The 22,777-nt window shown below is 40.4% G+C and overlaps 1 protein-coding gene across 3 annotated transcripts; it reads right to left on the bottom strand.

The window, feature by feature from the left end:
* Window positions 1–779: 779 nt before the first annotated feature.
* SLC18A1 (solute carrier family 18 member A1) lies at window positions 780–22,322 on the bottom strand. Of its 3 annotated transcripts, XM_030311862.1 has the most exons (15): window positions 22,199–22,322; window positions 21,202–21,565; window positions 20,548–20,606; window positions 17,628–17,711; window positions 16,389–16,481; window positions 14,732–14,821; window positions 14,440–14,483; window positions 12,104–12,164; window positions 11,925–12,020; window positions 5,015–5,093; window positions 4,062–4,113; window positions 2,516–2,579; window positions 2,137–2,256; window positions 1,784–1,917; window positions 780–893 (listed from the first exon to the last, which is right to left on the bottom strand). In XM_030311862.1, the coding sequence occupies exons 1-15, from the start codon at window positions 22,320–22,322 to the stop codon at window positions 780–782; spliced, it is 1,578 nt and encodes a 525-aa protein (XP_030167722.1). The 3 variants fall into 3 exon arrangements, with proteins under 3 accessions (XP_030167722.1, XP_030167723.1, XP_030167724.1); XM_030311863.1 differs by lacking the exon at window positions 11,925–12,020; XM_030311864.1 differs by lacking the exon at window positions 1,784–1,917 and having other exon boundaries at window positions 805–893.
* Window positions 22,323–22,777: the final 455 nt, after the last annotated feature.

Below are 22,777 nucleotides of genomic sequence, written 5' to 3'. Positions count from 1 at the left end.
ACTGTTTGAAGGGATTTCAGGGATGTTTCTTTTCACTTCCTCTGATAAAATCTTGGATAAAAAATGTTTTCTTTTTTCTGCCCTCCTGCTTTTATTTCTAAAAGTGAAAGAAGTTTAGGAAAGGTAGAAACCCGGCCATCCATTCACCGAGGACAAAGTCACTTTAGCAGCTCTAGGTTTAGCCACAGAAAAACTACTCAGCTTCTAAGAACCAGGCAAACAATTTCCCACATTGGCAATTTGGCAGCAGTACAATGTTGAGGACACTTTCTCAACTCAGCTGAGAAAACTCAGGAAAGACCAAATGGAGGAACAGAGGACAAAGTTTTATGGTCTGTTGGGGATGTGCCAAAGAATATCAGATAATAGATGAAATGCAGTTTGTCATTTACCCCATTGGTTTCAGGGGCACACTGTGCTCAAAGCTGTTTCAATGGAATGAGTCACTCCTTGCAGAATCCACCACAGCTCAAGTTTAATCAGGCTTACAACAGCTTAGGAGAAAGCATAGCTATGTCCTCCCATAAAAGATGGGCCAGCTGAGGTAGCAAAGCATTAGAGGAAGAGCTATGGGTTACGTTGATAAGGAGAGAACCGGGGAATGGCACTCATGGAAGTCGGGGGTAGGGGGAGGTATACTCAGGGGAGAGGGAAGTAAAGCCTGTTGAGCAGCCCATAGAGATCTCATGATTAGGGAAAGAGGTGGTCACTCTTTGGTCACTGAAGTCCAAGGCTCATGGATCGAACATGTGACAAGGCTCAGAGACCACTTTCTGCTGCTACTGCTTACTGCCAGGCTCCTCGTCACTGTCTTCTCCCAGAGGAAATTCCCTTGTGGGCTTCTGAGTTGCACATATCCAGGTCTCCATGGGGCAGTCCTGGCTCAGAATTGCCTGAAGCAAGAGTCAGGAAGAGAAATTACTGCATATATTTTACCAGTCTCCCAGTTCCCTTCCCTCACTAGCTTACTCAAGTCTAGTATTGTTCGGGAAAGACTCAGGAAATGGGGTAGGATTCTTTTTCTGCTTTGTTTACAGGCACAGGCCTCCCAAGGCACCTAGGTGTAGCAACTCTAGTCAAGAGAAATATCTGGAATGCTTTTAATTGAATCTTAACAGTGGTAATACAAGCTATAGCAGCGAGTCAGCTGAAACTGGAACAATCCCCTATCAGACCCCTCTGTCTTCTTCCATCCCTTTGAGCAGCCCCCATATCCATCACTAAGCACCCTTAGGGTGCTCACGCTGCAATAAAAGGAAAATATCTTATTAACTAAAATCATATGTTGTGGTTCTCTTCCCTGGGTTTTGTACTTTAAATGATGACCTGGTAAAGATAATGGCAGACAAATATATATATATATATATATATATATATATATATATATGTATATATAATGGCAGACATAAATTAATGAATTAATGAATGAATTAGCCTGGTGGAATTTTGCCTTCTTTGCGGAAATAATTTGGTAACTCATATTTTGCTAGTAACTAAAGTACAGGATGCTTTTGATGGCCCCCACACCTAAGCTTCTCATTGTTCTTCTTTACTTAGGACCCTTTTTAACCACCCGATGTAAGAAGCAAAGTGGTTATATAGAAAAGGGAAAATAAGGAAGAAAACAAAGGAAAGATAAAGGTGAAAATTAGATCAGAAAACATGGCAAAGCAGAAAAACATTCAAAGAGGGAGGAAATGGCATAGGATAAAAACAATGTGAGAGAGATATGGAAAAAAAAACCCAGATTATTATTTTTTTAGCAGCAGTCAGAGCCCCTTACCAGCTTTTCCTCCTTGGCTGGGGGGCTTCTCAGGTAGTAACAGAGAGGAGCATACATGATGTTGATGACCCCAATGATGACCATAAGCCAGGGGAAGCCAATGGCATGCACAATGGCTCCCCCGGTGGATGGGCCTGTGAGGAATAAACCAAATTTACCAGTATTTATTGAGCCTTGATCACATAGAAGACACCATGCGAGGGGCAATAGGTGACCCAGAGGATGTCCTGAAGTCAAATATCTCCAGAACCTTAGGAGAATCAGCCTTCTGACTCTATTTCCAGTTGGTAAACAGTAAATAAGAGAAAATGGGAACCAGGTCCTGGGTGCTCCCTTCTCCCCTGCCAACATACCTATAGCAAAACCCATGCAAAAAGCTACATCAGCTATGGCATAGACACTCCCATACACCGAGGTATGACGCAGGTCCACCAGGTGTCCCATGATGGGCATCACAGAGGAATCCACCATACCTGTAGCCAGAGGAAACAGGACACTGTCAGCTCTACTCACAGTCCCTTCCCTTTTTGTGGCATCTTTCCTTCTTATTCTCCTTTAGTCTTTTTGCCTGCTATCCTCCCACTCAGCACTGACACCTATTCCTGGTAGGAGTTAGAAGTCCACATCTTTGCCAGCTGCCCTCCTGCTCCTTCTGCCTTTTCATATACCTCCTCTTATCTGACCCAAAGCCAAAATTCAGGAGGTTCTTATCTCCTTTAAAAGTACTCTTACCTATGGAAAAGCCAAGTCCTGCATTGGGGCCAATGAGACCAAAAATATTATAAGCCAGAGGAACCTGCAACAGGGAAGGGAGAAGAGTTCATCAGGAGTCCAGCTGAATCACCACAGAAACAAAGGGTTTTCATATGAAATGCATTTATTAGCCATGTGCTGTGTACCACATGTATTATCTATCTGGATTCTCACATCTCCTTATGAAGAAGAATCTTTACCTCCAATTTAAAGATATGAAAGCTAGATTGGTGCCATTTGGATTAAACATCCTATCCAAAGTTAAGATCTAATAAGTGGCAAGATTAAGTCTAAACCTCAAATTTGACTCCATTATACTATAACAGTGCTTGAGCTTCTGTTGAATGAGCCCTCCCCCTACTTTAACCACCACCCACCCCCCCTGCCCCAGACATACATTTCTGTCCTCACTATTCATTGAATAGTGTTTCCTCCCTTTTCTATTAGGAACATTCAAAGGTTTTAGTTAAATTCTAACTTGGTAGCCACTGGAGCAAGACAAAATACACCAACAACGAATTACCCATAATCTAGAGGGGCAGGTGGCATGTTTGGGGTGCTATATCAGCAAGCTTGTGAAACTCATTATTTTGCCTTACCAGTGCTCCACTGAGAGCCTTCCTTTCCTCTTTTGCTGATTCCTTACCTCCCTCTCTCCTTGAGCATCTGTTACCTACACCTGCCCCAAAACATTAACCCCTCAGAGGTTTAAAATACCACTTAGATGTTAGTGGCTAAACACAATTTTAAGGATTATTCCCAAGGGGTATTTATATTTTACCAGCAGTTGTCTTAAGATTTACTGTGGGCTCACTATGTGTCAGACACTGTTGCTATTTATATGGACAGCCCTATGAAATGCTAACAGAATCCTCTCTACACAGATGGGGATACTGAGCAAAAAGAGGTGACATATCTAGCTCAAAGTCACACGAGCAGCAAGTGGAAAATCTGAGAATGAATGTGGAGCTCATGTTCCTGATCAGGACCTCCAGCCTTTCTTGAACACTGTATTCAGTGCTTTACAGCTCTAGTCTCATCTCCCTCAAGCCTAGGAGACAATTGTGCTGATGATTCCCATTATGGAGAGGAGAAAATGAAGGTTTAGAGAGCTTGAAGGGGGCTCTTGAAAATAGGAAAGCTCTTTTTTCTTTCTTTTTATACCAAATATTCTGGCACCAGAGCCTGCAACTCAGATGATGGTTCCCCTAGGGTCCTGTCATGGTGGGATGAATAAATTGAGTCATAAAATTCATCACTCTGTTGGCCCCAGAAATAGATACCAACTTGGATAGTTTCATGTGCCCATACATAGGACCTCAGACCTCTGGCTACAGCTGCCCCAATTACACTTCCTCCCTCCTTCCCTCCTCCTTTAATGGGATGCCTGATGGCATCTCTCCCAGTTCTCAATTCCTACCTACGCAGAAATAGTCCTGCCAACAATCATTGCCAAGTTAACCCTCTGTTCATTTTAAAGAAAATGGTCTTTAAATGTCTCTCTCTCTCCTAGACTTATACTTACACAAAGCAAGCTGGTACCTATAACCATCATCCCAATCATGGAGCAGAGCCACCTGGAAGAAAAAAGCCATCAGCAAATAGTGCTAAAGGGAAATATTCCTACCACCCCTAATTCCAGGAATCCCTTAGGATGTGAGAAGATGAAGACATCTCTATATGACTTGTTTATAACCAGGTGAGAGATCTTTCCCTGTTTTTTCATTGCCTTCATCTATTCCAGGCTCCATATCTCTTTCCATAGTAGAAGCAGAGGAGGTGCAACGGAACATAATATTTCTTCCTCTAGAAGAGGAATCAACTTACTCAGAATGTACTTGCCCCTTGGTAGTAACCTTCAAACTTAATTCACGCTACTCCCAGTTCACACTATATCTCCCCTATTCATATTTTTTTCTGGTCTTCAAGGTTCATCTCAAAAGCCACAGAAAATACCATACTTCTTTCCTTTTCTGACTTCCTATAGCAGGGGTTTTAAGAACTTATCTTTTAAATCTTTATGCTGAGCTCCAAAGATAAAATTAAAGCTGTTCTCACTGTAGTTGAACAGAATCCATACTCATATTTTTAGCCCTCAACCTTTTCCACTTGATGGCCTCTGAGGTCCCTCTAGAACTCTCTAGGGATCTATGGAACACAATCTGATAACCACTGCCCCCAAAGTACTGAGCTTTCTCATGACTGTTCTCTGTGGGGTTATTTTAGCACTTCAACTAGACAACAAACAACTGGAAATAAAGGTTATCCCTCACAACCAGCTCAGGGCCATCCTTTCTCTATATTGTCCTCACCAACTACCCACCCTCATCCTCCCTGTGGGCAGCTTTTATCTATGTGTACTTGTTCTAAACTTTAAATATCAGAGAAGCTGTTCATTATCCTAAGCTCAGGGACAACCTCAAAAGGCTCTCTCATCCTACATTCTTTTTATTCTCCACAGATTCCCAGGTTACATACCGACCCATCTTGTTTGCCAACACACCAAAGAGGTTGGTGCCAATGAGGTAGGACACACTGGCAGGCAAAAAAGCTAGACCTGTGGAAAGACAAAGGTCCTCATCTTAGGACATTCCCAGTTAACTATTATATAATTTATTTCCTACAAGACAGTTAAGTCCCCCTATTACCTTCAAGGACCCCAAGCCACTTTGTTTTGTGGTTTGGAGATCCTTGTGCAAACCCAGAGAAGTTGACATAAGGCTCTCACCTCCATTTTCCTCAGGAGTAGGGCTTTGTTTAGCTTTAATACAATGTGTTCCAAGCTCCTCACTTAAACTTCTTGAAGAATGGCTCTAATGAGCCATTCTCATGTATAAATCCTTTTGATTATCATCATAAGATCATCAGCATTAGATAGAGAAATAAATATATCTTGGGACGTGAAATTCCTGCCTTGCTATTCACCTTTCTTTCTATTGCTCTGGTAATGATCTTGGGTATGTTACTAAATCTTTCTGAGCTTTGGTATATACATCTGGCAAAAACAAAGCTATGACTCTATCATACCAATTTACACTGAGAAGTAAATTGTATAATGTATGTAAAAGTATTTTGTAAACTGAAGCACCGGCTACATTGCTTTCTCTCACTGTAGAGCCAGGTGGTTTAGATCATGGGCTTTGGAGCCACACAGTTTTGGGTTCAAACTAGTTTCGCTACTTTTTAGCTCTGTGACTTTGGGCAACTTACCCTCTCTGAGTCTCATTCATTCATTCAGTTTACTTTTAATGAGCTTTTACTATGTCTCAAGTGTTCTAGGATTAGAGGGGGTAAATAAGATAGACAAAATCTTAGCTTTTGGAGAGTTTACATTCCAAGAGAGGGGAGCCCGAAAATAATAAACACACAAACAAATGAATGAAAAAAGATAATTTTGTAAAATGATAAGTTCTGTGAAGAAAATTTAATGTGGTGACATGGAAGTGACCAGGAACAAGGCTAACTTCAGTTTGGGAGTTGAATGCTTTTTTGAGGAGATGACATTTAAACTGAGAGTTGCGAATCAAAGCAGAGCATTCAAAGCAGGGGGAAAAACACATCTAATGCAAATACCTTAAAGAAGAAACTATTTGTCTGTTATAGGAAAAAAAAAAAAAAGGAAGTCTGTGTGGCTGAAACACAATGAGCAAAGTGAAGAGTGATAAAAAAAAATGTAGGTCTATGGGGGAATGGGTTAAATGGGTAATGGGCATTAAGGAGGGCACTTTTCAGGATGAGCACTGGGTGTCATATGTAAGAGATGAATTACTGGGTTCTACTCCTGAAGCCAAGGCTACACTGTATGTTAACTAACTTGAATTTAAGTAAAAAAAAAAAGAAAAAAAAAAAGAAAGAAAATATAGGCCTAGAATTTGGGATTTATTCCAAGTGCAATGGGAAACTTTGGAGGGAAACGACATATTTTAATTTACATTTTTAAAAGTCCTCTGGGGGGCGCCTGGGTGGCTCAGTAGGTTGAGCGTCTGACTTCAGCTCAGGTCACGATCTCTCAGTCTGCGGGTTTGAGCCCCGCGTCGGGCTCTGGGCTGATGGCTTGGAGCCTGGAGCCTGCTTCCGATTCTGTGTCTCCCTCTCTCTCTGCCCCTCCCCTGTTCATGCTGTGTCTCTCTCTGTCTCAAAAATAAATAAACATTAAAAAAAAAAAGTCCTCTGGTTGTGGTTAGAAGAATGGGATCACAGGACAAGCATGGAAGTCAGAACATTATTTGTAGAACCCAAGAGGAAAGTGACAATGCTTCAGCTTAGAGGTCACAATAGAAAGAAGTGAATAAAATCAGAGGTGTTATGGTGGTAGAGTCAGTGGAATTTTCTGTCGGATTGGGCGTGGGCATAGTGGGAGTGAGGGAAAGAAAGAAATCAAGGATCACTCTTTTTTGTCTTAATTTGGTGTACTACTTAATTTTGTCTTAATTTGGTAGAGGAAGAGCTTGGGGGAAAAAAACATGAAAGGTTTGAAATGTGTATTAAATATCCAACTGGAGATGTCAGGCTGTGAACATACAAGTCTAGACTTCCAAGGACAGATCCTAAGCACAGATATAAATGTTTGACTCATTGGTTTATACATGGTTCTTAAAGCCATAGGGAGGGCTGGGATCACCTCTGAAATATCAGATAGAGAAGAATAGAAATCCAAGGTCTGAACCTTCAGGGACTCTTAACTTTAAAAGTTAGCAAAAGAAGAGGAGCTAACAAAGGTAATAAGAAGTAGCCAAAGAAGTGGTTGAGAAGGGATGGAATGCAGAAAAAGAAGAAGTAGAAGAAGAAAGAAGAGGAAGAGAAGGAGAAGAAGGAGGAGGAGGAGAAGGAAGAAGATAAAAGAAAAAAAGGAGGTGGAAGAGGGAGTTGAGCGAGGGAGGAGGAGAAGAAAGAGATGGAGATGGGGGGAGGAGGAAGAAGAAAAAGTAGTAATAGTGGTGCTGGGGGCAGGTGGGGGTGAGGGTGGTGATGGTGGTGATAGTGGTGGTGGTAGTAGTAGTAGTATTAGTTGTTGTGGTTGTAGAAATAGCAGCAGTAGAAGTAGCTTGGCCTCTGAAGGAGTTGGGATGCTTCAACCATAAACAGAAGGCAACGAATGTGGGTACAAGTGCAGAGAATATGTGAATTCCTATCTCATTGCTTCTATTTTCTCAATGAATAGGAGATGAGAAGGATGAAGGTAAAGGAATCAGGGTACAGAGGAAGTTTGAGTGGATAAGGGTAAAATTATCATTTCAGAAAGTTGGAAGGAGAACAAAACTGGGGACTTAGAAAAATGTTGTTGGGTAATATGAAAACCTACTTCAATTTTTGTAAAGTAGACTCCACAACCAGCAGTGAGCCCAAGGCGGGGCTTGAACTCATGACCCTGAGCTGAGATCAAGAGTCAGACACTTAACCAACTGAACAACCCAGGTGCTCCTATGAAAACCTACTTTAGATTTGTAGCCATAAATATAAGGTTAAACTGAGAGCCTAGTTGTGTGTTTTCCTACAGCCCCAATCCACTACTCATGTGCAGACAAGGAGTGGGAAAACAGATTGGCTTAACCAGAATTAATGCTGTGCCAGCTGACAACCCTAGAGGGAGAGAAAGGCAAAGGAATTAGCAATGCTTTCAAAGGAGTAACATCATGATGGAATCCAAGCTGAGTAAATGAATAAGTGAGGATATGAGAAATGATGGAAATAGGAAAAGAATTGAGGCCAATGAATTGGTGAGCTTAGAGTAGCCAAAATTTGTTGATATGGAGATATTAGAATACCTTAGCAGGGAATATGTAAGTTGATAACATGAAAGCTTGGAATTGAAATTTCAAAGGTGATACAATTAAAGGTTTGATTGGTTGAGGTGGAGAGGAGAAAAAAAATTGCAAAAGATTATTGTAAGAAAGTAGATTAAGGAATAGGACAAGATGTTGGTAAAGTTCTCCACCTGGATATTGAAGCCACCAAAAGTGGCTATAGGTGTAAAGGATAAAAGAATATTAACCAGGTATTGACAACTTTAATGAATGAGAATGGGTAAGTAAGGGGTCAATAGGTGATTGCAATGAAGAGAGGTAGAGGAGGGTATAATATGATGACATGATCTTCAAGCGAGTTTGGGTCTTTGAAGGAGAATTAAGAAGAAATGATCCAGCAGCAGCAAAAGTAATCAAAGTCTAGAGGAATGTGGACTTCCATCAAGAGGGCTGGGAAAGGGTGTTCTCAGGAAACATTAGGGTTTCAGGGCAAGAGAAGATGAAGGCAGTGTTTGGAGAAGAAGATGAAGGCACTGGGACACATGTCAATGACAGGAGGTTCTACAAAGCCAGGGAATTTTTGGAGGGGAAAATAGACAATTGGGTAAGATTAAGAAATTTCTTTTTTTTTAATTCAAGTTAGTTAACATACAATGTAGTCTTGGCTTCAGGAGTAGAACCCAGTGATTCATCTCTTATATATGACATCCAGTGCTCATCCCAAAAAATGCCCTCCATACTGCACATATGAAATATGGTGTTAATAATAATTCCTACCAGATGGGCTGGTTGTGAGCTTTGAGATAATGTATGCCAACCATTTTTCACAGTGTCTGGGACACAATAAGTGCCCTCAGAGCACCAGCCTTAACTTTTAACATCATAACCAGTGAGTAGCAGGATCAGGACTTGAACCCAAGCCTTCTCCTTCCGACTTCCTGTGTCTCCACTACCCATACCAGTGGTGTGAGAGCACAGATGGCTCTGGCATAAGGGACTGTAGAGAATGCAGTGTGAGTTTCTTCAAGTCTCACTAGGCTCTCTATGCCTTTCTGTAGCTATATGAAGCAGTGTTGCCTGATGGAAACTGTCATGATGATTACAATTAAACCCAAAGTACAACAATTCACCAGTTACTGGTCAATGGCTTGTTTGACTTTAATATTCTCTTCAATGGGGTGAAAGTGAAGCATATCTTAGTGTATTTGTCTATTTGTACAGGGCAGCAAAACTTTACCCAGTTGTTTATTTTTAATTGCTTTTAAAAATTTAAAAGTATACCTACTCCATTTTTTACCTGAGATCTGGAAATGAGCATCTCTAAGAATCCCACTAGCCACTTAAATACATCTCCTTAATATTGCTTTGAATGACATGGAATTTTCTAAATGAGATTTTCCTCAACTAACGTGGCTTGTTCTTTAGGATCTGGGTATAGGTTGTATTTCAATAGTATTTTGTGCAAAATAGGTGTTACAAACTATATGTCTACAGACAAACATATATTTTTCACAGCATATCTTCAAAGGAGCAGGAAATTACACATATCTGTGACTGTCTAAATAATTTCTAGAAAAATATTGATGAAAATAATAATTTTTATTTGCTGAGTATAACTATCCTGTATTCTATGTACTATGCTAATCCCTTTAGAATACATAGATCTATTTAATCCTGAAAACAACCCTGAAAACATCTCCCTTTTTACAAATGGAAAAAAAAAGTGGTGTGAAGTGGTATGAAGAGGTTAAATAACTTATCCAAGGTCACAACCAGTAAGTAATCAGGATTCAAACCCAAGTGGGCCTATCTCCAAAGCCTGTGCTGTTTCCTCCACTTAGAGTGCTGGGTCACTTAAAAAGTGTCCGGTCACATGGGGCGCCTGGGTGGCGCAGTCGGTTAAGCGTCCGACTTCAGCCAGGTCACGATCTCTCAGTCTGTGAGTTCGAGCCCCGCGTCGGGCTCTGGGCTGATGGCTCAGAGCCTGGAGCCTGTTTCCGATTCTGTGTCTCCCTCTCTCTCTGCCCCTCCCCCGTTCATGCTCTGTCTCTCTCTGTCCCAAAAATAAATAAACATTGAAAAAAAAATTAAAAAAAAAAGTGTCCAGTCATAGACTACAAAGCACCCTCAAAACTGCTGTCTCCAACTCCTAACAACCATGAGAGGTTGTCTCCATTTAGTGCAATATTTTTTAGTGTGGTCACTGATAACACATCAACATCACCAGGAAACTTATGAAAATGCAAACTTGATTCTGTCGAATTTCTGGGTGGGGCCCAACACTCAGAATTTTAACAAGCTTTCCAGATGATGTGAGACTTTTTGAAGCTAGACTTACAGATGCAGATAGCATTGAGGAAAGTTGTAAAGGATGGTGGGAGACAAAGCCTTATTGGTGTTTTGACTTACTCTCCAGAGGGCTTTCTGCTGCAGCCTCACCTCCATAAGGGACTGTGTGGAATCAGCCCAGTGAATTTCTTTTGGTGTCACTAGCCTCTCTATGCTTTTCTGTACCTAGAGGAAATAGTGGTCCCTAAAAGAAACTGTCATGACAATTACAGTTAAACCCAAAGTCAACAATTCAGCAGTTATTGAAGGCTGGTTCGCTTTTCTCTCCTATAGGGTGAAGAAAGGCTGAAGAGGAGTTGTTCTGAGCTGTATTTGCCCACCTGCATCAAGAGCCTGAGCCAGCAGAGCCTTGGAGCAGAGGATACTTTTCTATTACAAGCACCAATTCAATTAATTGTCATGGTCAGAGGTAGTCGCTGCCCAGAAAAATTCAATTTGAGGCTAGGAGTGCAGCTTGGAGCCTTGCTTAGAATTGTCCCCTAAAAAATTAGATTTAGTGCTTTTTATCGTATACTGAATTTTATCAGATTCATATCAACTTCCCCTCTGGTCCCATAAGCTTCTCCTCTCTACAGTGACTGAATGACATGTAGCCTTCTATGTTCCCTTTTCTTAGGCTTCCTGAACCTAAGCTCATCTAAGCTCAGATGAGTCATGAGTACCTCTCACCATGAATCAGAGGAGGCTAGAGGCCTTTCTCACAGAACAACATACTCCATAAACACCTTGTTAGAGGTAAAAAGATAGCAAAAGGGTAATCTAGAGGAAGGAGAGTTGAAGAGAGAAAAGTGTGGATGTTAATGGTGGTGCATATTAATATTCCACAGGTGCAAAGCATTTCTACAAATTATAACATGTATTCCTCATATTACCCTTTGAACTAGACAGTATTCTGATGCCCTCTTCAGAGATGAAAAAAATTATTCTCAGAAAATTGATGTGGTTTGCATAAGTTTGCATAGCCAATCAATGGAGCTGAAATGAAAACCGAGGTCTTTTGACTAAAAATTATTGATCATTCTATGACTTAGCTGGGCATGTTGACTCCATAGCCCCTCTCAATCCCTCCCACCCCGCCCATCTCAGGATGCTTCTTTGAGGTACTGCCTGGCCACTCAGGCTCAATTTATAAGTATGGAAAGAGAAAATACAAATAAAAAAAAAAGAAAAGTGGTGACAAAGGAAGCACATTGTGACCCTGAAGACCTGGACCTGATAATGCTTCTCAATTACCTGAGAAATGGCCATGGCACACACCTCTGGCCAAGCCCAAGTTGGGGAATAAGGTCACTTACCTAACTGCCACTCAGGGGAACACATGGTCTGCATCATCCAGATGGGCAGTGTGGGCTCCAGCATGGCCACTCCCATGTTAGCAAAGCAGAGGGAGCCTGGAGAGACATTTCTGTGAGCCCCCATGGCTACCCTGAAGCCCGGACTCTTCCTATCCCAAAGGGAGGCATTGTCAGCTTACCTGCAGCCACCAGGATATAAGGGTCTTTGAGAAGTGTAAGGAGTGGAGTCCCCTTGGCACTCTGAGAACATGCACAACAAAAAAACATCCATTTGTACAGTGTACATCTCTCCTATTTTCATAGAATCTGAGAATATGCAGACAGGACCTTAGAGGCCATCTATGTCAGCTCCTTTACTGAAGAGAGCAGACACACAAGTTAAAGGAGATAAAGTGACTTGCCCAATGTCACAGAGTCACCTGGCAGTTTACCTCCTGTGTGTAAGACAGACAATGTAGTAGTCATAAAGAGTAGGACAACATATTCCATACATGATTCCTGCCTTCAAATGATCATCAACAATATGAGAGTGGATTGTCAGCAAGACCAACTTTGGACAATGGATGTCTGGACTTCTGGTCTTGGGCCTTACCACTAGATCTCACTGGCATTAATGTTTGCCCTGGGAGAACCACAGGCAAAGTACTGAATCCCAAAGATGAACACAGAGGTGATAACTTAGAAAGCTTCTCAAGCATTCTGAATGCTTTATTCTAACCATTTTGAGCCATACTAGACAAGTGTAGCAGAAAGTGTTTGAATATCTAGATTAAAATGTGAGCCTATGGGCACCTGGGTGGCTCAGCCTGTTAAGCGTCCAACTCTTGGCTTTAGCTCAGGTCATGGTTTTGTGGTTCTTGAGTTTGAGCCCTGCATTAGACTCCACACTGATGTGCAGAGCCTGCTTGGGATTCTCTCTCCCCCTCTCTCTCTGCCCCTCATCTGCTCATGCTCTCTCTATATACCAAAATAAACTTTAAAAATAAAAATAAAAATAAAATAGAGTTTTAAATATTCAGTTCTAACTTCTGTCTACCCCCAGCAAATTTTTATTCCAGCTAAACTCAGTCATTCCATCTTCTTCCCATTCATTCAGTGGGTTATTTTTGCCTAACTAACTTCGTGGTTATTTTTGCCTAAACTATCTTCCTTCTCTCTACAGGTCCAAATCATCCAAATTCTACCCTTCTTCATAGTCAATCTTAAACAGCTCCTTCTTTTCCACAGTATTCTATGACTCAGTAGCTGGAGCTTCTCCCACTTTCACACTTCCTGAATTCTGTGCCTTAATCCATGGTGCTAACTACATCTTATCTTGTAATAGAATGAATAGTTTTGGTATGATAATCATCTGTGCATACACACAGGGGTGGATTGAAATATTCAGAGATATTAAAACTAAATATATAATTCAAATTAAAGAGACAAACCTAAATCATAAAATACACATAAAGAAGTCCAATAAGCCCTTTGGCCCAAAAATTCCACCTCTAGAAATTTATTCTATAGATTACTTCCAATGTAATAAAAACGCATATACATAAAGTTATTAATTGTAGCACTATTTATAATTGCAAAGTACTAGAAACTACCTAAATGTTCAAATCTATGAGATTGAATAAAATATGGTACATGCACAATGGCGTTTCATACAGCCAGAAAAATAATAATTGAATTTTTTGCATATCTGTAACATTACCATCTAAGTCAAAATTATTGAAAAAGATATTAAAGGAAAATAATTTCTCCTCTCACAACACTTTTGACACTGAATGTGGGAACTTTCACCAAGCAACTCTTCAGTTCTTTGTAGGCACCAATTGGTTGTCCTAGAATGTAATTCAATTCTGACACTAAGTACTTGGAGTTAGCACAGACCCCACAGATTAACAACTTGGTCCCGCAAGACTGCCCCCACTTCAGATCCCAATTGCAAGTAGTGTGTTCCCATATTACCCACACTTCTGTCTGATGTGGCTATAAAATCAAGGTTTTTAGATCAAACTTTCCCACATTTTTTGTATTTACTTGTCTTTTATTCTATGTGGTTTGATATGAATTTCTCAGAGCCGTCTTTGGCTTGGGGTCAGACAAATACCAACTCTGATATTTAATCATGATAGGATGATAGTGTGCAAAGATGCTCTTGGTGGAGAGATTGAACAGCATCTAAAGTCTTCTCTAGCTCTGAGGTGTTATAACCATGAATTCACAGGTCCCAATGTCATTGCCTCTTGTTCTGAGTTCATATATATAAATTCTGTAATGTTTCTTTCATTTTTCATAAGGTCCTTCCTCCATCTTTGTCCAACATCAAACCAGACTCCCTCACCATCCCCAACATTACCCTAAATATGGAACTATCTTGGAATCCAGATATAGTTCTCACTTTCCATCACTCCACTCTTCTTCACCTTTCTTCTTATGGTTTGACAGGGATGATCTAGGGGAGACTGGGTCTCAGCACTTAACCATTCTATATATCCCTTGGCAATGGAGCTTGGTGCCCTCTTACCTCAGGAGAGACTTTGGAAGGCTGTAGGATACACAGCTGGAGTGCTAAGAAAGAAAGAGGCAGAGAAAGAGATAGTTTAGTTTGTCCACTGATTATTTGGAAACTCCAGTAACAGCCATACTGCTATTATCACCCTATCATGTAGAGATCTAACTCTCTGAATTTCTTCCTTCTTTCCAAGAATGGGGCAGTCCTTGATTTTTCAAGTATGTCAAGACTGACACCATAGCAGAGTACATTGCCAACCTGATTTAAGCTATCATCTGTCTGGTGATCTCTTATGGTGACTTACCTCCATTTAGTAGTGCCAGAAAGGCCAATATAAGGAAGGGTGAAGACCGCCCAACAAACACATACATCAAACTTCCAAAAGGAGCTCCCACTGGAAAGGAAAAACAGATTTCAGAGGTAAGGGTCAATTCCTAGTTGGCGTGATTTGTCCACATATATCCAATGAGATTTACCAAAGCTCTCCTAGGCACTGAGCTCCACATGAGGTTCTGGGGATTCAGAGATGAAGAAGACCTGGTTCCCAGGGGCTTACTTTCAAATAGAGAAAATGCATGTGATTGGGGTGGGGTGGGATGACCCAAATAATTAGAACATGGTGAAAAGTAAAGTTCAACAGGAAAGTTTCAATCTACAAAGTGCTGTGTAAACACAGTGCAGTGAGTTCAGGTGGCCACAAGGGCTTTGTCAAGTGGATAATACAGGTGGGGAAGAAGCATAAGTGAAGAATATTGAGGTGTCATAAAAGAGACTGTAGTTGGAGAAGAAATAGAATGAAGTCAGTTCAGTGTTCAGTCACTAGAATGTGAGTATTTGGGAGAGAAAGAGTAGAGGTGGGGAATGTTGATGCCAAATAGTCAAGTGCCCCATATATCCAGATAAAGCATGTATTTGGCCTTGTGAGCTATGGAGAAACATGTTTTTTAGCAGGGAAGAAATGCCACCAGCTCTGGGCATAGGACATTTTTTCTGGTGGCAACTTGGGGGAAGAAAGGAAGGTGAACGAGATCAGGCAGTAGGCTGGTTCCAACTGAGATGTGATGAGGAACCAACCTTGAGGAAGTGGCTATACAGAATATACTGGGCTTATCCATTTGAGAGTGAGAAGTGATAAAGGAGACCAAGATGAACCAAAATTTTAGCTTGGGTGGGAAAATGGATATTAACAAAGAACAGGGTTTTTGTTCCCTCTTCTCCCATGGTTGTGGTGGGAGGTGGGGTATGGACCAGGGAACAGACCTTTGGTGTTTTTCCCTCAATTAGATTGCAAGGAGGGGAGAAACAATGTGTGAGGCTTCTTACCTATATCCCCTCTGTCCTAACATTGTGCTTGGCATGAAATAAGTGCTCTGTAAAATATTTGACTTGTTGGACTAGTCAAATGAATCATATGAGAGATGAACCTCAAAGGAAGTATGTTACAGCTTGGGTTTTTAGGCCAGAAAACGTGAGTCTATATCCTGGCTCTGGCATTTTCTGTATGTGTAATCTTGGATGGTTGCTTAAACTTTTTAGTTCTCATCTGTATAGTGAAGACAATAATTCCTCCTTTATAGTGGTGTGATGACTAAGAGAGATTATGTCTGCAATATATTTAGCACAAAATCTGTCAAGGAGCTCCTTTCATTTTGAGAGCACTAGCCATGTGTGGAAATGGAGGTGAGACAGTGGCTGCTAACATGGGTATATTTGCTCAACTTGAATAGACTAGGTTTCTGGACCATTCCCAGGCCCTCATGGGCTATTAAGCTTCTTAAGGGGAAAGAGACTTTGCCTTTTTTGGGAAACATTTCAGAAGGACTCCACATGTAATTGGACAGAAAAGGGAAAAAAAATACTGTCTTCCTTGAACTTAGAAACACCTGCCTCCTGGAGCCATCTTCAAAGAGTATGCACTACCCTACCCTCTGAACCAAGATTTGGGTCCAGGTTATGCTTACTCAGCACTCCCAAAGCCAGGCCCCCCAAGGCAATTCCCATGGCATGCCCTCTCTCATAGTCATCAGTGTAGACACTTGCCAGCATCCCAAGACCTGAAAGAAGAGTTACATAATGGAGTTAGCATACAGGAGCCCTCTGTCTGCCTCTTTCACTGAATTCTTGGTCTATTAGTTCTTAGTCTTCTATCCCTATTATATCTTCAGGGATCATCTTACCTAGAGTTCCAGTTTGAGGGTTTTTATAAAACTTATTGCACAGTACTTTATAAATACTGTCCTCACTGGTCCCCCAAACTCTCACATTGCTGTCTCCTTCTGCTCACAATACTGTTGGAAGTGTAAAAGTCTCTGGGAAGGGTAGTACAGAATACCATTGTCCATTGATTCTGCATTTCATTGCATTTTATCATTCCCTACCTTATTTTCCTGAAGGAATGTATATGAAGTAGGTCAAAAAAGGAAAAAATCTATAAACACAGAACACTATTCTATTCAATGGAGGTGCTCAAGGAAGACATAAACAGAGTATCTGGAAGACAGCATGGGTTGGGCTTTCAGGTCAGTTATTCATGTGAAAAATGGCATAAAATATCTACTTCATAGGATTACATTAAATGTTGTATTTGATGATACTTTGCAAAGTGTGATAGGGTTACTGGTAGTATTCACATTATTCTTTCTATAAAATGTTAAGAGGGGGACAGAGAAAAGACCATAGAGTAGCATTAAATACAAACCTGGCCTACTGCATGGTCTTACTGGGCTTACTTGGACCTAAGATGGCTATATCCAAATATTATCAGAGGAAGTTATGTCAGGCTTAGGTATTTATAACACTGCCAATAACTACAATTATATTGTTTTTGTTTATTCTTTTAATGTTTATTTATTTTATTTTTGAGAGGAGGGGGAGGTGGGGGGGGTTGGGAATAGAGAATCCCAAGAAGGCTCCACGTTGTCAGCATGGAACCTGATGCAGGGCTTGATACTACAACTGTGAGATCATGACCTGAGCCAGAATCAAGAGTTGGATACTTAACTAATTGAGTCACCCAGGTGACCCAATTGTCTTGTTTTTGAATCATAATTTCTTCCTACTAGGATACTTTCTTATCTATTCATATAAATCTTATAGGGTCTGAAGATGGTAAGAGATGTATGGGTGTGTGTGCTGTGTGTGTGTGCGTGTGTGTGTGTGTGTGTGTGTCTGTGTGTGTGTGCATAAGATGTCAGTATTACCTGCAACAGAAGAAAATGAGGATCCAATGCCTTGAAGGGTTCGAGCCACAAAAAGTAGGGTATAGGTACCAGAAAAAGCAAACACTGAGTAAAGAGAACAGCAAGAATGCTCCAGTTAGCAAATTGTCTTTATCCCTGGCCACCAGAAAATATGCCCATGATATTATAGATATAAGCCACTAAATATATGTTTTAATAAAGCATGATCACTGCTCTCTGTTTTTGGAGTTGTCTTTCTAATCTCCTATGCCTTATTTAGGATTTAATTTTCATTGACATGAAAACTGAGAAACCACAGAGACATAAACCAATTCACCACACAGTGGATGGAAGGCTGGATTTCCACATTTCCTGTCCAAAGCTCAACATCCTGTCCATTGGAATCATGGCTGTCCAAAAACTTTAATGCCTTTAGATCCTACTTCTCAATCCTTTATATTCAACACCCACATTTGACCTTTGCCATTGTTGGGCTCCATTGGGTCATCTAAAGTGAGGGGACAAAAGCTATGTGTAATTGAAGGACCATTGGCATTGGGTAGAAAATAATATCTTGTGATCCAATCAGGTATTTCCTCTTATTTTACCTGGAAGATCTTTTAACCAAATCAAACCAGTGAGTATGTGTTAAGTAATACCAAACACACATCTATCATATACAGACTCTGTAGCAGATGTGAAATAAAGAAAACATCCAGTTCATGCCCTTTAAGAGGTTCAGCCTACTCAAGACTAGCATACAAAAAACTGAGTACCAAATAGAAATACATTATCAAAAACTAAATTACAGGGTGTTGGTGGTAAGCTTGGTAAATCTAGACATGTCCCACCTCCATTTCAGGACAATGTCCCTGAAAGAAAGAAGACTCTCTCCCAAAGTATTTGAATCAGCATAATTTGAATCCATTTACCCTTTCATTACAGATGTGTTTGGTTGTTTGCGGTCTTATAATTTTCTCCCATTACTTCCTGACGTGATCACAATCTCTCAAACATGCATGGACTTGGTTTCTCTTTGCTGGCTTTCTAATGCCTTCTCCTAAGCTTTCTGATTTTCAGTCTGTTCAAGGTTGGCTATTCCTATTTTCTTTGAGAATGGAGTTACCAACTTGTTACAGTTTGCCAAAGACTTTGCATTCTGGAAGGCCCCTGAATCTCAGGCAAAATAGAATGGTTGGTAACCCTATGTAGGAAAACCAAAACAATTTCTTTCTCACTTTGCCCCCAAACATGGTCTGCCATTTCACTCCTAATTACATTAAGCATAGGTCTAAGCTGGAGGCCCTTAAGGGTAATAATGGGCATCAGCAACCTCTTTTCAGTATTTAAAAAACCCTAAAGAGGGGCGCCTGGGTGGCGCAGTCGGTTAAGCGTCCGACTTCAGCCAGGTCACGATCTCGCGGTCCGTGAGTTCGAGCCCCGCGTCGGGCTCTGGGCTGATGGCTCGGAGCCTGGAGCCTGTTTCCGATTCTGTGTCTCCCTCTCTCTCTGCCCCTCCCCCGTTCATGCTCTGTCTCTCTCTGTCCCAAAAATAAATAAACGTTGAAAAAAAAAATTTAAAAAACCCTAAAGAGATGCCACATAAAATTCTGTAAAGACCAAACATTTGTTAGAATTAGGCCAATTCAGTATAGCAACACTGGTTATAACATGGAAACAATAATTATTATTTAATTGCAGAGAATCAAGCAAGGACCTTATACTAAAGAGTTTGGCATACTATAGCATTATCTTATTTTGCAGGGTGCTTGTTTTATCTCCCCAGACACACATCATAAACCTCTGGACTGGAACCATGTCATTTCATTCTTTAACTCCCCTCAATGGCTTTTGCCATCAAGACATAATATGTGTGCTCTACAAATTTTTTTGGTGAGAATTATGGTCTCATTTGATAAAACAGAATCCTATTCATTTTTAATCTATTATGTGGCATGGACTGAGATTCTACAAGTTCAATAAACATTTCTAACTTGAATTTACTCATTTTCTTTTATTTAGCTAGAATTTTCACAAGTAAGCTGCAGTTCTCAGAACTTCACACATCAAGCTTCTGCTCTTTGCAGCTTTCCAACCCTGAATGCAACAAATTCCCGTTAAGCATTGGTTGATAAGAGTTAAGCCCTATGCTGAAAGGGAAGAAAACTTGAAGAGGGGCAATAGAAAAAGCAGAAAAGTAACAAAAAGGTGATAAGAAAAACAGGAGAGAGAAGGAAATAATGTTACTGGAAGCAGAGTAAGCAGAGGCAAGCTACCTTCTCCTGTATTAACCTCCCACCCCCCTTCATTCCTTCTTATTTTAATTCTCATGGTCAATTTCCAGACATATTTTGTTCACTTACTGTTTTTATTCCATCTCTATTTTATTAGAACATTTATATTATACTGGATAGACTGTTTTTCTTTTTCTTGTTTTTTTTTTAAACAAAATTATTTCTCTAAGCTATAACCTTTAATGTCTTTACTTGAAGGCAGTAGACTCTTTGGTATTATCCAGTTGCTATTGTCCAATTTAGATTCTTTGCTGGTGGCCCTTTACCTTTGTGTATCAAAATAATACAACCTTTCCCCAAATATGGGAGGTTTGTACTAAACTCATTCAAGGGACTACTGATACACACACACACACACACACACACACACACACACACACTATAGCCCACCTATTTAAAAAGTATTTACAATTTTCCCCAGCTGATGGAAGCAAAGTGTCTTTTCTTCTATAGCAGAATATACAAATTCCAAGTAGAATGATTTGCCACTACTGCTCTAGTACCCATACCAAAAGCAGCAAAATATTTAAATCAGTGTCAGGCTATTTAGATACTACCTAGCTAGCTTGACCCTACTCTATTGTAGTGCATGTGATAAAATCAAAGGTAATCAATGAATGAAATAAAAGATGAAGCAAATTACTTACTAACTGTGGAGAGAAACAGGATAACAAAGCCAACAAACATGGGGATGTGATATCCAATCCTAAAAGAGAATTAAAAAGAAAAAGATACAGTCCCAATAGGCATCCATATACTTGGACTATATATTTTTTTCTTATAATTGGGAATAGAAATGCAGTTATTGAGTACATGGAAAACATGTCTCTGAATGCAAGTTTAGAGATGAATATGACATAGAATGTGTATAAGCAAATAAACAAATATGCAAATTTACCCAGAGACCAGGGCCAAAATCTTTTTTTCCAGGAAGGATGCCCTAGTCAGAGTATATATCCCTTTGAAACATCAGGGTAATCCCAAACACTTCTAACAAACCAGTGTTCTAGATTGCAGTAGTCCTGCCTTTGAGATATGTTCCAGAGCACTGAAATAACATCAACAGTATACTTCTGACCACTGGTTCTTTTCTTGGTACTCAATAGTCATTACATCATTAAGAAAATTTGAGCTCCATGGCATTTCATCAATACTATGTTATCCTTTGGGTAAACAGCTGACTCCACAGAGATAGACAAGTGAGTTCTTTTCTTCCTCTAACTACCTTTATGATACCACAGCCCATCCTCTTACTTCTGAGCCAGTGAGTACCATGTAGAGCACTGAACTTATTGAGATACCTGTTGATGAAAGGTCCCACGAATGGGTTGACCAGAAGTTGCATCAGAGCCTTTGAAGCAAACAGAACCCCAACCCGTATGTTCTCTTCCTCCAAAAACTCTGTGCCTTGCAAGCAGTTGTTTTGTTGTGCTGGGATGGCTTCAGTGACTAGAGGAGGGATGGTACCAGAAGTGCGATCTGTCCATGCTGTGCCACTGGGTGCACTTTCTTTAATAGCCATGGTGTCATTTCCAAAGAAGGAGAAGATTGTGGAAAAGGCACGAGGAGTAAGGACATGCTGGGAAACTGTGGTGGTGCCAAGGTGCAGAGGAGTGTTGATTTCTTTGAACTCTGTGGCATATAGGAAGTTGGGTATAATGGGCACTGAAAGTCAAGAAGGACAAGTGATGAGGGCTAAGGATACTTTTTAATGCTAATTGGTTCAAAGACATTACTATAGGCTCTATATCATGCTCCATGTGACATGATTTGAAGCCTACTAAAAGACTGTGCCATCCAAATTATCCTTTTAGATTAAGTAAATTCCAACTAACATAAAATTGGTCACATTACTCCTGGATTCTGTATGGGCCAATCACCTACTCACTAACATTTATTTTTAATCACAAAATCATTATTTATGGAGTTTTCACAATTTTTCTCAAACATACATACAGAGAGTGGGGCAATTTTCAACTCACCAGATGCTCACTTTCACAGCTGCGGTTGAACAAGGCAAGCTTTGTCTTACTGTTTCAGCTTTCATACAGAGATGGCAAAGAATGGAGATGGTAGGGTCAGGGAGGTATAGTGCAAGAAGGTCTAGCTCTGGGATCAGTTGGACAGAGCTTGAACCCCAACTTAGCATCTATTAGTAGGGAAGTCACAGAACACTTCTGAACCTCATTTACCTTTTGTGTTTTTCAAGTCCACTCACTGCTAAATTTTAGCAGGGTGTGTGCTCCCTGCTGGAGCCCAGAGCAAATTAACCCCCAGGGCAGAGACATCCAAACATACCCACTACAGTAAGTAGCATGTTGTCCAGGAGCAGAGCAACAAACACCACCACCAGTACCAGCTTCCGGGATTCTCTCCTCTCCTTTAGCAACTGCTGAGGAGCATCCCAAACTATCCTGAGCATGGTGAGAGCTGGGCTGAAGGTGTCTTCTCCAGTTTCTTATGGAAGGTCCTCTTACAGCTATAGGTCTTCTGCAGCCTTTACAGAAGAGGGGAGAAATCCTGCCCAGACAAGTGGAACTCACTATTAAAATAAAAAAGTGCAAATAGTTGCAGATACTAGAATGGTATTTGAACCATTTCCATGCCTGTGTCTCTGTTCACTTATACATCTCAACAATTCTACTGGGTTCCTGGAATGCCTTATAAGAAAGCACTGCTTATCAGCTTTTTATATCTGGAATTCTACCTAGTATATTTTTTTTTCTTTTTTTCAAATTTTTTTAAATTTTTATTTGAATTCTTTATATATATATACATATATATACATATTTAAATATATAATATATTAAAAATATAAATATTATTCTATTTAAATTCTACTTAGTTGCACTAAATACAGTACAATGTTGGTTTCAG

Source organism: Lynx canadensis, chromosome B1 (assembly GCF_007474595.2).
Source record: "Lynx canadensis isolate LIC74 chromosome B1, mLynCan4.pri.v2, whole genome shotgun sequence".
Lineage (NCBI taxonomy): Eukaryota > Metazoa > Chordata > Mammalia > Carnivora > Felidae > Lynx > Lynx canadensis.
Note: the sequence above shows the minus strand (reverse complement) of the source record. Positions and strands in the feature narration are given on the sequence as shown.

Excerpts from the sequence above, each read along its gene's own strand:
- SLC18A1 (XM_030311862.1), bottom strand. The coding sequence starts at position 22,322 with ATGCTCAGGATAGTTTGGGATGCTCCTCAGCAGTTGCTAAAGGAGAGG. Across the intron at positions 12,165-14,439 it reads CTTCCAAAGTCTCTCCTGAG|AGTGCCAAGGGGACTCCACT; the intron begins GTAAGAGGGCAC and ends GCATGTTCTCAG. Across the intron at positions 1,918-2,136 it reads TTGCATGGGTTTTGCTATAG|GCCCATCCACCGGGGGAGCC; the intron begins GTATGTTGGCAG and ends TATTCCTCACAG.